The 15065-nt window shown below is 40.8% G+C and overlaps 1 protein-coding gene across 2 annotated transcripts in view; it reads right to left on the reverse strand.

Annotated features, from left to right (window-relative positions):
• PLPP1 (phospholipid phosphatase 1) overlaps positions 1-15065 on the reverse strand; it is a 69191-nt gene that overhangs the window by 2516 nt on the left and 51610 nt on the right. For both annotated transcript variants that reach the window (XM_054398236.1, XM_054398235.1), the window contains exon 4: positions 11021-11078. In XM_054398236.1, coding sequence (XP_054254211.1) covers positions 11021-11078 — 58 coding nt within the window. The remainder of the gene's footprint in view (positions 1-11020; positions 11079-15065) is intronic.

A 15065-nucleotide genomic window follows, 5' to 3' on the forward strand; every position in this document is an offset into this window, starting at 1 on the left:
TGTGCTAAGATGGAGTTTGATGCTTAGTGTTGGTCTTTGTTTTATATAAAAAGCTACACAACACCATTATACAGATAGATTATATATTTTCACCAGTGTGAGAAATTACTTTTTTCAGGATAAAGGTGCTGGTATTAGCAGGACCACTTACTTAGAGCAGAAGTCAAACCAGTGTTTTACTCCTGCAATAACTACAGGTAAGTCTTATACAAAACAATAGCTGACAACCATCCAGATTCACTGTCCTCCACATACTGCCTCTGGGCAGGCAGAACATTACTATCCTCAGTGAAATTTACATGTACTACATAGAGCTGACAAGTTTAACTTTACTCTCAGTTCCATTCACCTTTAGCATATTAACTTTTAGCATCATATTCCAGCTGTAGTTAAGCTTCAGAACTAACTTGATCTAATGACATGTAGGATCACATTCCTCAGTTGTCACCAGTATACTTCACTGAGCTTGGTTTTAGTCCTTTCTAGCTACATATTAATCATGTTACCATTCTGGTAATGCTCCTGGGTATGTGCAGTTCCCAAGCTTTGTCTCTCTACCTCAGCTCTGTTTACGTTTTTGACGCATTATCTCAAATTCACAGTAGTAATTCTACTACTTTCCCATCTGATCTAAGATCTTACTGTCATCTCCTCCAGTTTAAGACAAAATTCTTACTTCAGCTCTGAGAGGAGCATGTCAAATCCTCCCTATAAACATCATTGAATTTATTCTGGAACTTGATTCTATCACCAAAAAAGGCACCACAGTTGCTGTTTACAGAGAAAAACAATATAGTTTTAAGTTATATTTAACATTTCAAGTATATCTTTTCAGTACCATCTAGGAACTTCAGGTGGAGTACAAAGCCTTAATTGACAGCCTTGCAAAGTCACAGATGCCAACTAAACCAACAAGCTTCAGGCACTAAGCACACTAAACTTCTGGTAAATCCCTCCACTGCCAACTTCAAAAGCCAGGGCTACCTTTTAGAAGCATTACATTTACTGTCTAAGTGCAGGCACAGAATGTACACTGTCCATGCAAAGGTGCAACTTTCCAGAGTAAAACATGCAGGGAATGTTTGGTTGGTTTCTCTGAGTAACTTCCATCATAATTTAGGCATGCTGACTTTTTCCTCTATAAATGGAGCATGAAAAAGATCAACCCTATCTAATAGATGGGTTTTTTTTCATAGCAAGATCAGTGTGAAATTGGACTCAGAAGAAGTTACACCTAAGCCTGAATTGTAAAATAATTTTTTTCTCCACTTGGGTGGTGGGGACTCCAGATTTTTGGGGGCCTTCATGTCACCACTAGGGAAAAATACGGGTTAGTCACTTTAAAAAAAAAAAAAAAAAAAAAAAAAAACCAAAACCAGCTGTCATATAGTTCTCTTAGCAAAAAAGTGCTTTATTGGTCTTGCACTACTTCTGAATGTACCAGCAGGAGACCAGAATACTACCCAAGTGCCAAATGGAGATGATAATAGGTCCAAGGAGCACATGCTGGTAGCCGAAAAAATACTGGCTGATGATTTGATACTGGCTGTTCTTCTTTCCCTATTCCAAATAAATTCTGCTTAACGCAGCTGAAAATACCTTGCTGTAATAACATTTTTTTCCTGCATAAGCATTTCTGGTAGCTGGCAAAGATGTAGTCATATTAGAAAGAGGGTTATGCAACTGCAGACAGGTGGGAAAGTAGGTTTACTTCTGAACAAATGAAAAAATGAGTCAAGCCACACAAAGAGCAAAGCTGAAAAGATGCCAGCCCACAACACTGAATAGCAAATATCTCCCTTGGATGTAACATCTACACAAACATTTATTTCTGCACTGAGAGCAATCTCCAGTCATGGAGAAGACCTGGACCTTCTTCGTCTGCAGAACACATGCCATTGGATACAGGGCTCCATCAGTTCTAGGTGCTTCATCATACCACCAACTCCAGCAGCTGTACAGGAAATACCCAAAGCCTTTCTTGCACCTTCTGGCAGCAGATAGATTTGTATGATTTTAAAGGTAGGTGCGAGAAGGGTGAGAAATCATACCAGGTAAGTGTCAAGTGTGACCGATCACTGTTGTGTTTAATTTCAGAAGTACCAGCTGGGTTTTTCTGGCAGCTTGCTTTGGGATTAGTTTTGGGGAAGGGGATTTTGTTTGTTTTGTTGTTAATTTGAGAGCAATTGCTTATTAACCAGCTGCTGCAATAGCAAATTCCATGTTATTTTTAAGCAGGTAATTTCAAACTGACACTGCTTTTAATAGGATCAGGCAGTCATGCTCCCCCTCAAAGATTCTTCCTACTACCATGACTCAGAAACTGACAACAGCAGTGTTTGGCCTCAAGCAGGCTAGCAGAACAGCATAGGAAAATAAGCAATCAAAGAGAGGAAGGAGCCTTATGAGTCCATTAAATATAAACTAAGGTTGGTACTAGAAGTGTACTGAAGAGTAGTTTACATACTAATAGTCCTTACATGACATTACATGCACAATAAGGACATGTCCTGGTGTTACACTGCATTAATATTTACTACTACTTTGACCTTGTTGACTACCGGGAGGCAATTACTTCAGATTGTTTACAGAACTGCTTCCAATACACAGAGCATGCCTCAGGTTTTCTTTTGCTCCTCCTTCAAGTCATTTACAGCACAGACTGTCTCCCCTGCTAGAAAGGAGTAAGCTTTAAAAGCAAAATCTGTAATCTAAAGAAGCAGCAGGATCTATAGGAAATGTCATCTGGCTACTACTACTGTAATGCCCCTTACCAGCAGTCTACTTGTTGCTGGGAAACACATTTGTGAGCCTATGAACACAGCAGGAGCATACAGAGCTGTTCTGGTGGCAATGCCCTCCCATCAGTGACAGCTATTTGAGCATCCCAGCTTTCCTGCTGTCCTGTTTAGAAGCATCTGTCTGACCATTCAGTAATCATTCAGCTATGGTCTATTCCTCTTCACTCTTCCATCCTGCTGTTTCTCATGTTTGTTTTATTTGTTCTTTTTAAAGTGCACAAAAATATTTCATAGAAGCTTTCTGTAATGGGATTAAATAATCTCCATATTCTTTTCCCTACTAGCTAATGCTTACTCTATAATTAAAATATTTTTTCTACTCCACACACATCCTGAATGCAAGTTTCTTCTTAACCATCAATCCCCACCCTTCATTTCTAAAAATACATACAGAAATGAAACTCACAGCCACTTTGTGGCTTCTTGCAAGAAGCCACAGACACCAGTGGAAGGGTCTCTGCAAGTGGAGAAGTATTTGCTACTCTTAATGTTTCTAGCACAGCTTTTCAAGCTTATCACCAAAGCAGTATTAATATACTATACACATACCTGCCTGCCTAATTTTAAATTACAGTGACTTATTTCCTAGATGGGCTTCTGAAGGTATAACCATACAGGTTCACAAGAAAGTTTCCTACCAGCTAACATCTCACACCACCATCTTAAGTGCGCAAAACTCTTAAATCTACCCAAACATACTCAACTCCACTAACTGAGGTCATATTTTAAATATTTAGTTTCATATTTACCTCATTTCTCTTTCAATAGCTTCTCAGATTTTTTTCCAAAAATCACATTGCACCAAAACTCAGCACTGCAAAATGTTTTGCCTAATAAGACAGAGGAAATCGTCCTGCACTTTCAGTCCTTCAAGAGTGGAAGTCAGAAGGAAGAAAGTTTGGGGGTTTGGGTTTTTTTTCTTTCTCCCACCTGAACAGTAAGAAAAAGCCCTGTGGCATTACTGTTTTGCTCTTTACAGGCACAAGATCCTACTGCAGTTGTTTGGATCCATTATTCACTACAGTTAGAAAAGCTCCTACTTTTGAAGCAAGTCTGCTGACTCAAAAAGTCCCAAGAGCCACAAAGAGTAACCAGCACTGTGGAAATCCACCATAAGGACTCTCCCAAAGCCAAGAAGCTCTGGAACAGTAATGTACAATCCATCTCAAGTGTGTGCACACATGTACGTGGTGGCTTTAGGCTTTCTGGGTTGGAGGGAGGAGACACGGACTTAATGTATTTTGGTGGTTTCACTAATGAGGCAAAGGTGAAAAGAAGAAGGGAAAGCACAAGAGACATCAGTATTTGAAAGTCTTCAGGAAAACCATCCTCAGAGTAACTAATATGATACAAGGTGGGGCAAAATTCTCCAGGAGACCTGGGGTTAGGAAGAAAGGCTGAGAATCCAGGCACGTTTGCAGCATAGGAAAACTACATTTCTACAGGTATCTCAATGACATCTTTACAGGACACAGTCCTCCTGCTCCTAAGACTGTGATGTCTTCCATTGGGAAGCTAAGTAGATGTCCAGAAGCCAAAAAAACCCAAAGAAACTACCAAACTCCATCAATAAAGAAGCACCACAGCTTTTCTATGAGAAAACTCCAGTAACTACAGTACCACAACTTTTTACAAGATGTAGTTTGCACTTGAGTAGTACACTTTGCTACAAGCAATTATTCAAACAAGATCCCTTTAAGAGAACGAAAGAGCTGAGATATTCACTCTGAATGCTTGAGTAATGCTACAAAGCAAGAGAAAATGAGCATTTAGACAGATGGATGATCTGCCACCTCCCTGTTTCAGTCCTGTTCAACAGTCCAGCAGTACAGAGCAAGACACCTTTGCCTTGCTTGGACTGGGCAACAAGGGAGAAACTGTCAAGAGATCTTCCAAATTTTCTACTTGTTCTGTGAAGGTTTGCAAAACAGCTCTTCCTTTTCTGCACATTACAGGAAACTTTATAGATTCCTTTGGGTAAAAGATAGTTTGTGTAAGAGCTACTATTTATATTTCAGATAGCATAAACTGGAATTCAAGACACTGCAAGAAATCCAGGAAACAGATTAAAAATTGCCGTTTAAAAAAATCTAAATAAACAGCAATGGCCAAATAACCTGACACAGACAATCCTGTGTTTATACAAATATTATGTGCAAGTGAAACAGCTTACTTTATACCTGTAAGCACTGTTGCCTATTCATAAACACAGAGCTCCAGGCATCAAACAACAAGACACTGCCAGCAAACCAGAAACCAATGGGCAGTTCGTATCATGGGAGGCTTGATGTTAATATGAGTAATGCCTGTCTCAAACCTAAATTCAACAGGCTGACACTGAAACAAGACAAGGGTATTATAAAAGCACTACATATGTAGCATAATTCATGAGTCACTCATGAGATGCAGTTCTTAAGGAAAAAAAAAACCAGGCAACTCAGCCTTTGAAGATTATTTTACCTTTTTTAGGAGATTTCCTCCTTTTCTTAACAAGTACATATTTATGATCCCTGGTAGATCCACACTATTAGTGGTTCTTTAGTTTTATTTTAAGCAGAAAATAAAGGAAAAAGAAGCAACAGTTCAGAATTAGTTTTTCCCCTTCCAGTGGCAGAAAAGCATACAAGTCTGCAGTTACTTCAAGGTGGAGGGATATATGGGCTGCTGCTCAGAGGCATGATCTATCCTTTTTACTCTAACCATGTATTCCTGCTGACTCCCCTGTGACAGCTCTGATGCGTGGGCTGGTACAGGGAAGTCATCCATTGGACAGCTGAACTGGGCAGAGGGGGGAGAATATAACCAGACTACAGAGAAAAGGCAAAACACCTGCTAGTCTGGCCTGTAAGATAGCGCACGCTGCTGTCAAAAGGCAACTGATGAACAAGAGCCACTCACTATGCAATAGCAAAAAACTCCTGTCTTCCTAGGAATAGGCCAACTCTCAGTTCGGTATCAAAAGTACTATCAATCTATTCTGTAAAAATAAATCCCACTGGACAGGCAATATTTTTCAAGGTTTTTAATCCTGTAGCCTCAGCTTGGCTAGAAATAATGGTTTACTGACATCACTTTACCATAAAGCAGGATGAACAGTGACATTTTATTCCATTGCAAATGCTAATACTTGCCTCTTTCCTGATGGAAAAAAAAAATCTAAATGTATTCCTTCTACTTGGAGTAAGTGACTAGCCAGTTACAGAAATTTTTGCTACAGGAATAGAAGTACTGCAAAGTATTGCTTTCAGCTCAGTCCTCTCCAGGAGCCAGTTAACAATCATCACTAGTGACAACTGTCACTCCCAAGCAAGCAATGGAGGAGTCATTTTGCTTTGTTTGTTTACAACTAAAAGGTCTAAATACCAACATTAAAAGAGTACCAGGAGCACAAATAGAAGCCCAAGTGTCTCCACACTTGAGCCTCACAGCATGAGCAGCATTCTTTCATCTCTGCTTCAAGTAAGATTCTTGTTACTACCCAGAGCTACAGCCAAACAAAACATTTTCAGTAATGAGTGTCTTTTCATTAGTTTTTGAGACTAGGGTATAGTCGTCAATTTTCATGTTGGGCAGGAACACAGTAAGGACCATTCTGTAAGCCTAGTCAGTAGCATTTGGGGTGGGGGAGGAAAGATAGAAATACTGCCATGCAGACAGACATAGCTAAAATACTGTGTTAACAGGCCCCCAAACTTATTTAGGTAGTTTTGTTCAGCCTCCAATCCCTACATAAACAATTGCAGTAAGAGATTTCAAGAGCAAAGCTTGCATGGCACTTTCAGGAGTACAAGTACAAAAAGCAGCCTAAACCCCACTTTCACTTGGGTTTATGCAGTACCCTATCTCTCACCAAAAGAAGGTTGTCAACCAAGGCCACTGAAATACCAGTTGCCCTCCTCTTCTAATCTGTATCCCTGTGTCCTCAGACACACAAGATGTTCCTTCCCAACACACTGTGGCAGAGCTTGAGATCCACTCACGTTGTGCAAAATTCATCATCTCCTTTTATCCCAAGGCTCAGCAACACAAACATGTTGCCATGCCCAGAATAGCTTGGCTGGGTTTCTGCTATCCTGTTTTTCATCCCAGGTCAGGTGCAGGCAGGGAGGTGCGCAGGCTATCTACAACCAAGACTGACTCCATTACAGCAACCTGATCCTCAGGGCTCTGCCAATTGCAACAGATGCAATGGGATCATTCCATCTACTAAAGAGAGTGTGCCTTTAGCATTTTAAGTTGCAATAGCTATGAGGTTTTTTGGTTTTTTATTAAAGTAAATTGAAGCAAAACCTGGTGATGAACAGCAGCATCTTTTCTTCTAAGGGTAGGGTGCTAAATTTGGTCATACAGACATTGCCAGAAGAGGTGTTCAACTACACCCACCCTTCCATTCTCCAAGCCAAGATAAAATGGCTTTGTCAACACAGGAGAGATCATGCCAGTTGTTTAATTATTAAGGAAAGGGAGCAGCAGGGGGAGGTGATGGCAGTGACAATTTGTGATCCAGCATCCATTATTAGGTCACTAGGTTCCCACATACTGTTGTAGCTTGAACTCCCTGTAGTTTCCATATTAAGCTGCTGTTGGCAAAAGCATCCCAGAGATTACAGCTCAATCTGGACCCAAACTGACCCACCTAGCTCTACTAAATAAATCTCCATACATTCTCCACCATGACCTCTTGGCCTAACTATCTGCAGGGTGATTTTTTTGGATGCAGTTTCACTCATTCCACTGAGTTAAAAACTAGAAGAAACCGTACGTCTAACTGAAAGGAGGCTGAAAACCCAGGCCTTAAGCTTTTTTTTTTTTTTTTTAAACAGGTAAAACGGCAACACAACATCCATTTAAAATGCAGTAATGATGGCTGTAAGAATGATCAGTGATATACAGTACTGCTTATTTAAATAGGTCATTATATAAAGTAATTAACATTCTCTAAAGTTATTTGACACCCACACATTTCTACTCTAACACCATTCCTTTAGAACTTAGATAAGTGCTATATGAAACAGAATTGATGCATTCTTCTCTTTACTCTGTGGATGAGCAAACCTCCACTCTCAATGGCAAGTGCCACAGGGACTTGCAGTACTCACTGCCCTTCCTCCTGTTTTCATGCTAGTCACATACAGCAAACTACATAAGGCCAGTTGAAGTAGAAATTTTTCACATGAGCACACTCAGTTCAAATATGGCAACAAGTGGCAGAGTCATTACAGTTTAACATAAAAGGCAGACACTAGCTTAATGGAGCAGCTATCAGTTATAGAAGTATATAAACTGATACAGTATCACTGACTCATTCCTTTTCTTTAGATAACCTTTAAAAACCTGATTGCTACATGCACCAAAGGTGAACACTGCTCCTGCAAGGAACCAAGGACAATATTAAGTAACTGCAAATGACAGGGAACAAAGGTTATCTGTGTCCTCCCAGAAACACGAGTCCAAGTTACATAACCATGCAAGTATTTCCACTCCTCCAATGCTGTGCCACAAACCAGATGACAAAATAAGGAGAAATGCGTGTTTGCTTAGGCTACTCCTTTTGCATAGTTCATGTGGCATGATATTCTTTCATATTTCTTTAGCTCTTAAATTCAAGCCATGCATTTTCAATTTGGATTTTTAAGCTTTTCAGCTTCTACCCTTTCTTCTGAACTAGATTATGTATTTTCTTCTATACACTCCTGAAGCAAGAAAAACCATCTAGACGAAATCCCTGCTTCCAGGGTAATGAAGGCCCTCCAGAATACAAAGATATTAAAGTCACAACATCCCTGAGAGATGAAGTTGTTAAAGATTTCACCTACAGCTCACAGATTTGGATAACTCCTCCCTCCCATAGTGAGGGCACTATGAATGAGGACAAGCAGCACAGGATAGTGTCCAAAATTGCAGGGTTTTTTCCCAGATACCAGCAGAGTCATGCAGTCAGAATTCAGATACCACAGTTTCCGCTGTGACTTGTGGAATTTCTTATGTTGCTAAAGGTTTAAAGCATCTAAAACATTTGGAAATGTCAACGAACCACCCTACATTAATTTTTAATACATCGTGTGCAAGTGCACAGAACAGGAAAAAGCTACAATTTCATTCGTTTGTAATTCAGCAATTCTGCTTTCAGTAACTGAAGCTGCAAAAGTATTTCACTACTTTGCTTAGTATTTTGTGTGGTGGCTTTAAGCCACACATCTGAAGCATCTCTCACTTCATGGTTGCAGTGTTTGTGCAATCTGTGGCAGAGATCATCTGTCCCAAAATGTTCCTTCACTTTTGAAAGGTGTAACCTCATACAGTACGCACGTTCAGCAAGTAACACTGAAAGAGTATGATTACTGCAGTATGCACACACAGCAGACTTCTCCAGTCTCTCCAGAAACCAGCATGCTAGTGTCTGGTTATGATTAACACTGCCTGTGAGCAATGCCACATGTTAACAACTGCTCTGCTCATGACTCAGTCCACAGCTGGAGTAAGCATGCAAAGAGCAGATGAAGCCACTGTATCAGAGTTCTGTTAGCAAACAGGTTAGCAAGTGCTGCAGGTTTGGCTTAGAGCCAGTGGCAGCACTCCTGCCTTGCCACAAGGGCAAGGGGGAGGGTGAGAAAAGCATTTGTCACCTTCCTGCAGGAGTTGTCTGCTTGGAGACATGAGTACTTCCTTTTTATTTAAAAACAAGACAAAACCCCCAAACACCACCTCACATAAAAAAAAAAAAAACAAACCAACAAACAAAACACATACCAACTAAAACAAACAAAAAAAACACCACCACAAAAAAAAAGTGTTAATCAGCAAGGTATAAAAATCCTGCCAAAGGAGTCATTAACCTTCTTCAGATGTCCCTCTGTTTCTGGATGAATAATCTTATTACAAGACAGAAGAAAGCAGACAGATAATCCCCACAAACCCTCTTATTTGTACTGGGCAACAGTTTAGCCAGAGACAAAACCAGAAATGAGGGTACAGGAATAGAAGAAGAATGCCTTCTCCTCCAGGCAGCATTCTGGTTACTCATTACTGAATAACAGACTGATCTCCAATAAAACACTCACTGACTCTTAATGTGACATTTGTATGCTTCTAGTTTAAAGGAGCCAAGTAAAGCCATGCTGTTTGCAGTTACATTAAAGGCAGACAAGAGAGGGCAGAGGAACTAAATAGCTTTAGCCATTAAAAAAAACTGCAAAAATTGATCCAAACTGAACACTGAGCTTCTGGAATAAAGCTTCCCCGCCCCCCAAAGTTCAAAACCAAGCAAACAAACAAAACCAAACCAAGCCGAAAACCACACCAAACCCCAAACTTTAAGTCACACTTCAGGACCACTCATTTCTGTATGTGGCTGTAGGTTTTTAACTTGAATAATCTACGTACTCACTGTAGATGTTGTACTATTGCCAAGAAAAAAATTAAAAATGCAAATCAAGATGAGAAGGCAAATTAAATCTGAGCTCCATGAAGATCCTGGCCTGTATACGTTATGTTAACAGTTTATAATCAGGACTAGAGCTTATTTTTGCTACTACATTAACAACAAGATGGCATAAAGTTGTTTAATGTATTCTGTGTTGCAAATTAGTAGGAGAAGACCAACAAAAATCAACCTTCCAGTGTGCCTTAGCTGACTTGGAACAATTTCACTTGAAACATGTTAGGCTCCAATTGAAGCACTAGTGAATTGATCTTACCTTTCACAGACAGTGATGTCCCCTTGCTTCCCCTCCCTCTTCCTCTCCACTAAAAGGTAGGAGAAAACTAAAAAGAATCTTAACATTCAAGTTGATGTGCTGGTTTAAGCTTATGGGCTCACCCATCTTTGATCAGTGTTTAAGGGGCGTTGTTTTTAAATAGTTTTGCATATTTCACTGAGTCAGACATATTACATATTTTTATATGGCTTTCAATACTTTCAGTGTCACTAGATTTAAATAGCAACATGTTTTCCAAATCCACTTGTCATCATGTTCATTTCAGACAAGGCAAACAAGCCAACTACCATTCTAAGTATTTTTAGGCATATTGAACATAACTCCTTGTCCAAATTTCAGCCATGTTCCCTTATAACTCCTACTGAGACATCTTCAGTTACCTCAGATAAGAATCTTAAAATCAGTGTCCTTTGTGCAAAGCAGCCAAGTAAGTATTTCAGTTTTTGTACTAGTTAAAGTAGCAGAACGTTGTTACCATTTAGATAGCAAGAGCATACTTACTGCTAGGAAGAGCATGCAGTACATGGAGAATGAAGAATGGCCAGAGTAAAATGATAGTCTGGAAGAGAAAAAAAAAAAACAGAAATCTCATTACTTTTCTTTTGCAAAACTCAAATCTCCAGTTATTAATTTATTAAGTTGCAAACAGCTATCATTAGGTTGATCTCCCTATCAGATAGTAACTCCTAGCCCTCTCACTGAAGTTTGAAGTGCAAGTAAACACACCCTTAAATCCAGAAATCAAGTGTCTTTGTAAACGGTGTATTTATATCATCTGCTTGATAAATACCAGAATTTTTAAAATTACTGATCAGACAGCCATAGTATGTGTATGAGAACTAGGACATATTAAGCACCCAAACCGAATTAGTTGAATTTGGTTCACAATAAGAGGCAGTAGCTAACAACTCATATCTAGATATTTATACCATAAACATATATATGTAAAACTTTGTTAAATCTACTGATGTATACAGACCTTGTTCACCTATCATTGAAGGACAGGGGGAAAAGACAGAAAGGCAGCTCATTAACCAACCAACTGCTGAAGATTCATAGAATACTAGACTGGAAAGGACCTCAAAGATCACCTAGTCTAACCCTTCAGGATAAGAATATAGTTTAAATGAGATGGGCAGCACCCTGTCAAGCTGGGCCTTGAAACTGTCTAATGTAGGGGAATCCACCATCTGCCTTGGGATTTATTCCAATGTCTAATAGTTCCAATAGTGGAAAAAAAAAATTTGGCATCCAGTCCAAATTTCCCCAGTATCAACTTGCCCCCATTACCCCTTTACTATGGGACTCTGTAGAAAGGGAGTCTCCCTCCTCATGACAGCCACCCTTTATGTACTTGTACATGGTTAGGAAGTCTCTCCTAAGCCTTTGCTTCTGAAGGCTGAACAAACCCAATTCCTTCAGCCTTCCTCCATATGACAGGCCTTTGGGCCTTTCTCTGGACCCTTTCCAACCTGTCTGCATTCTTCTTGTACAGGGGGGACCAAAACTGTACACAGTACTCAAGGTGCAGCCTGGTGCAGGACCAACACTGACTAGAGTGAGACAATAACATCTTTATCCCTGCTTGCGATACCCTTGTTAGTGCAACTCAGCACCCTGTTGGCATTCTTTGCCACTGCAGCACACTCACTTCACTCATGTTGAGCCTTTTGTCCACCAAGATCCCCAGGTCCCTCTCCACAGCGCTGCTCTCGTGCCAGGTGGCTCCCAGTCTGAGCTGCATTCCTGGGTTACGTGTTCCCAGGTGTAAGACCCTACACTGGGCCTCATTACACTTCATACAGTTCCTTCTCGCCCACTTGACCAGCCTGGCAAGACCTTCCTGGAGGACACCTTCATATCGGCTTATCTCATTTAAAGAGAAAAAACATTGCCTTCAACTTTTTAAAGGCTTCTAAGCAGGTTCAGACTTCATGGATTCGACAGTTACTGCTGAGAATTCAGAGTGCCTTTGGCAAGGCCTTCTTCTGCACAGGTGGTTTCTGCAAGCAGCCGAGTATCAGAGCTGCAAGATAAATCCCACCCATCTCTTCTTCTAGAAGAGAGGGCAAAATGGTAAGACATTTCTAATTCAGCCTTAAGTAGAGAGACGAAAGAAACTCTTACTTATATTTTATGCATAGAGCCTTGTCACGGTGCTGTTCACACACTATCAGACAGCTCTCAGGCTTCTGTGCAGTTTAGCTATGTAACAGCACTCCTTCCTAAAGAGCTCAGCATACACAAACCCAAGGCCAAGCCAATACGAAGTTTCATAGTTCTCCAAATTGCTCTCAACCATATCCAGCAGGCCACCACTGTAGTGCCCCACCCAAGCAGAAAGTCTGAGGTCAGGTTAATTCCTGATCATTTCCAGTCTTGGGACCAAGAATAATGAGGACAGCTCTGACGTGCAGTATGAGAAGTTTCCTCTGTAGGTTTTAGCTCTGCTTTACAGGTGATTCAAGGTACTGCCAATAGCTTTCACTTCCAGAGACACTAAGATGACCTGTGTATGATGACATATTTTTCACTTCAGTTCTTAAAGATAAAAGCTGTGTTGACACTGTGTTATCACGGCTGACATTCAAAAACATTAAGATTACATTTTAGCTAGACATCTCTTCTCCACTTCAGTAGTCTTCATCAGTTAAAATCTCTGGGCAAGAGTCCACTACGAAAAGGCAACATAATAAGCATTTTGAAGACCCCCCCTCTTTCAGGAAAACTTGTCATTTGAGCCATGAAAGCAAAACAGCATGCTACAGGACAGAAAATACATAAGGAATTCCTGGCTCCTATACCGATATTTATCCACTGACTTTGGGACTATAAGATGATTCTTCCTACTAATTCCTGAAGGTAACCTATTGCCAACTGAAGGAATTAAGAATGCTAATAAGTTAGAGAAAGAATAAATAAAATTCTTTGTATGATTTGGAATTCCTATACCATTTTACAGATGTTGACTGCTGGCACTCTTCGTTTTAGAAGTGTATTAGCCTAATGTAACATTAAGAATGCCTTGTTCCAAGTGGAAGATTACAGATTCTGAATGCATTCTCATCAGGCTTGGATAAGTATCCTGTACATAATTGGAAAATCACACACATCATGGAAAATACTGTGCTTAGCACATTAAGTATTGCCAAAAATACAACTAGGACGAAGTATTGATCCAACTTGTACATTGTGCAATCCTGGTGGTAATTCTTTGGCAATACTGCTGTTTTCAGACATCTTTAAAACAAAATATACCATCACACATGTTAAAAGGAAAAAAAAATATTAAATTGTAAAACTCTTCTAAACATTAAGTTTAGCAAAGGAAAAGTTTCCCAATGTCTTCCCAAAGCCAGAAGAACATCCTGTCCATCAAACACGCCAAGCAGCTGCACATCCAAGGCTTGTTAGTGATCATACTGCAAGTGCTGGCTAGCCGTGAGCCAGCATTTCAAGAATAAATACACTTTTAAATTTCAAAACCCCAAACCAACAATCCCAAGAACACATCATTCTTAGAAAAAAATAAATTTTAAAACAAAACAGTACAAACAATTCCCCAAATCCCTACCTTTTATTAATAAGGAAAGATTAAATTACCCCAGTAGGAATTTGAGCATCAAATTTAGAATCATAGAATCAGTCAGGGTTGGAAGGGACCACAAGGATCATCTAGTTCCAACCCCCCTGCCATGGGCAGAGACACCTCACACTACATCAGGCTGGCCAGAGCCTCATCCAGCCTGGCCTTAAACACCTCCAGGGATGGGGCTCAACCACCTCCCTGGACAACCCATTCCAGGCTCTCACCACTCTCATGGGGAAGAACTTCTTCCTCATGACCAGCCTGAATCTCCCCACTTCCAGCTTTATTCCATTCCCCCTAGTCCTATCACTACCTGATAGCCTAAAAAGTCCCTCCCCAGCTTTCTTGTAGGCTCCCTTCAGATATTGAAAGGCCACAAGAAGGTCACCTCTTAAGGAGCCTTCTCTTCTCCAGACTGAACAGCCCCAACTCTTTCAGTCTCTCCTCATAGGAGAGGTGCTCCAGCCCTCTGATCATCCTGGTGGTCCTTCTCTGGACACGTTCCAGCATGTCCAGATCCCTCTTGTAATAGAGGCTCCAGAACTGGACACAGTACTCCAGATGGGGTCTCACCAGAGCTGAGTAGAGGGGGAGAATCACCTCCCTTGACCTGCTGGCCACACTTCTCTTGATGCAGCCCAGGATCTGGGCTGCAAGTGCACATTGACAGCTCATGTTGAGCTTCTCGTCCACCAGCACCCCCAAGTCCCTCTCCTCAGGGCTGCTTTCCAGCCAGTCACTGCCCAGCCTGGATTTGTGCTTGGGATTGCCTCCACCCAGATGCAGGACCTTGCATTTGGTTTTGTTGAACCTCATGAGGTTGGCTTGTGCCCACCTCTCCAGCCTGTCAAGGTCCCTCTGGATGCCATCCCTTCCCTCCAGCATGTCTGCTGCACCACACAGCTTGGTGTCATCAGCAAACTTGCTGAGGGTGCACTCAATGTCACAGGACAACTT

Source organism: Indicator indicator, chromosome Z (genome assembly GCF_027791375.1).
Source record: "Indicator indicator isolate 239-I01 chromosome Z, UM_Iind_1.1, whole genome shotgun sequence".
Classification (NCBI taxonomy): domain Eukaryota; kingdom Metazoa; phylum Chordata; class Aves; order Piciformes; family Indicatoridae; genus Indicator; species Indicator indicator.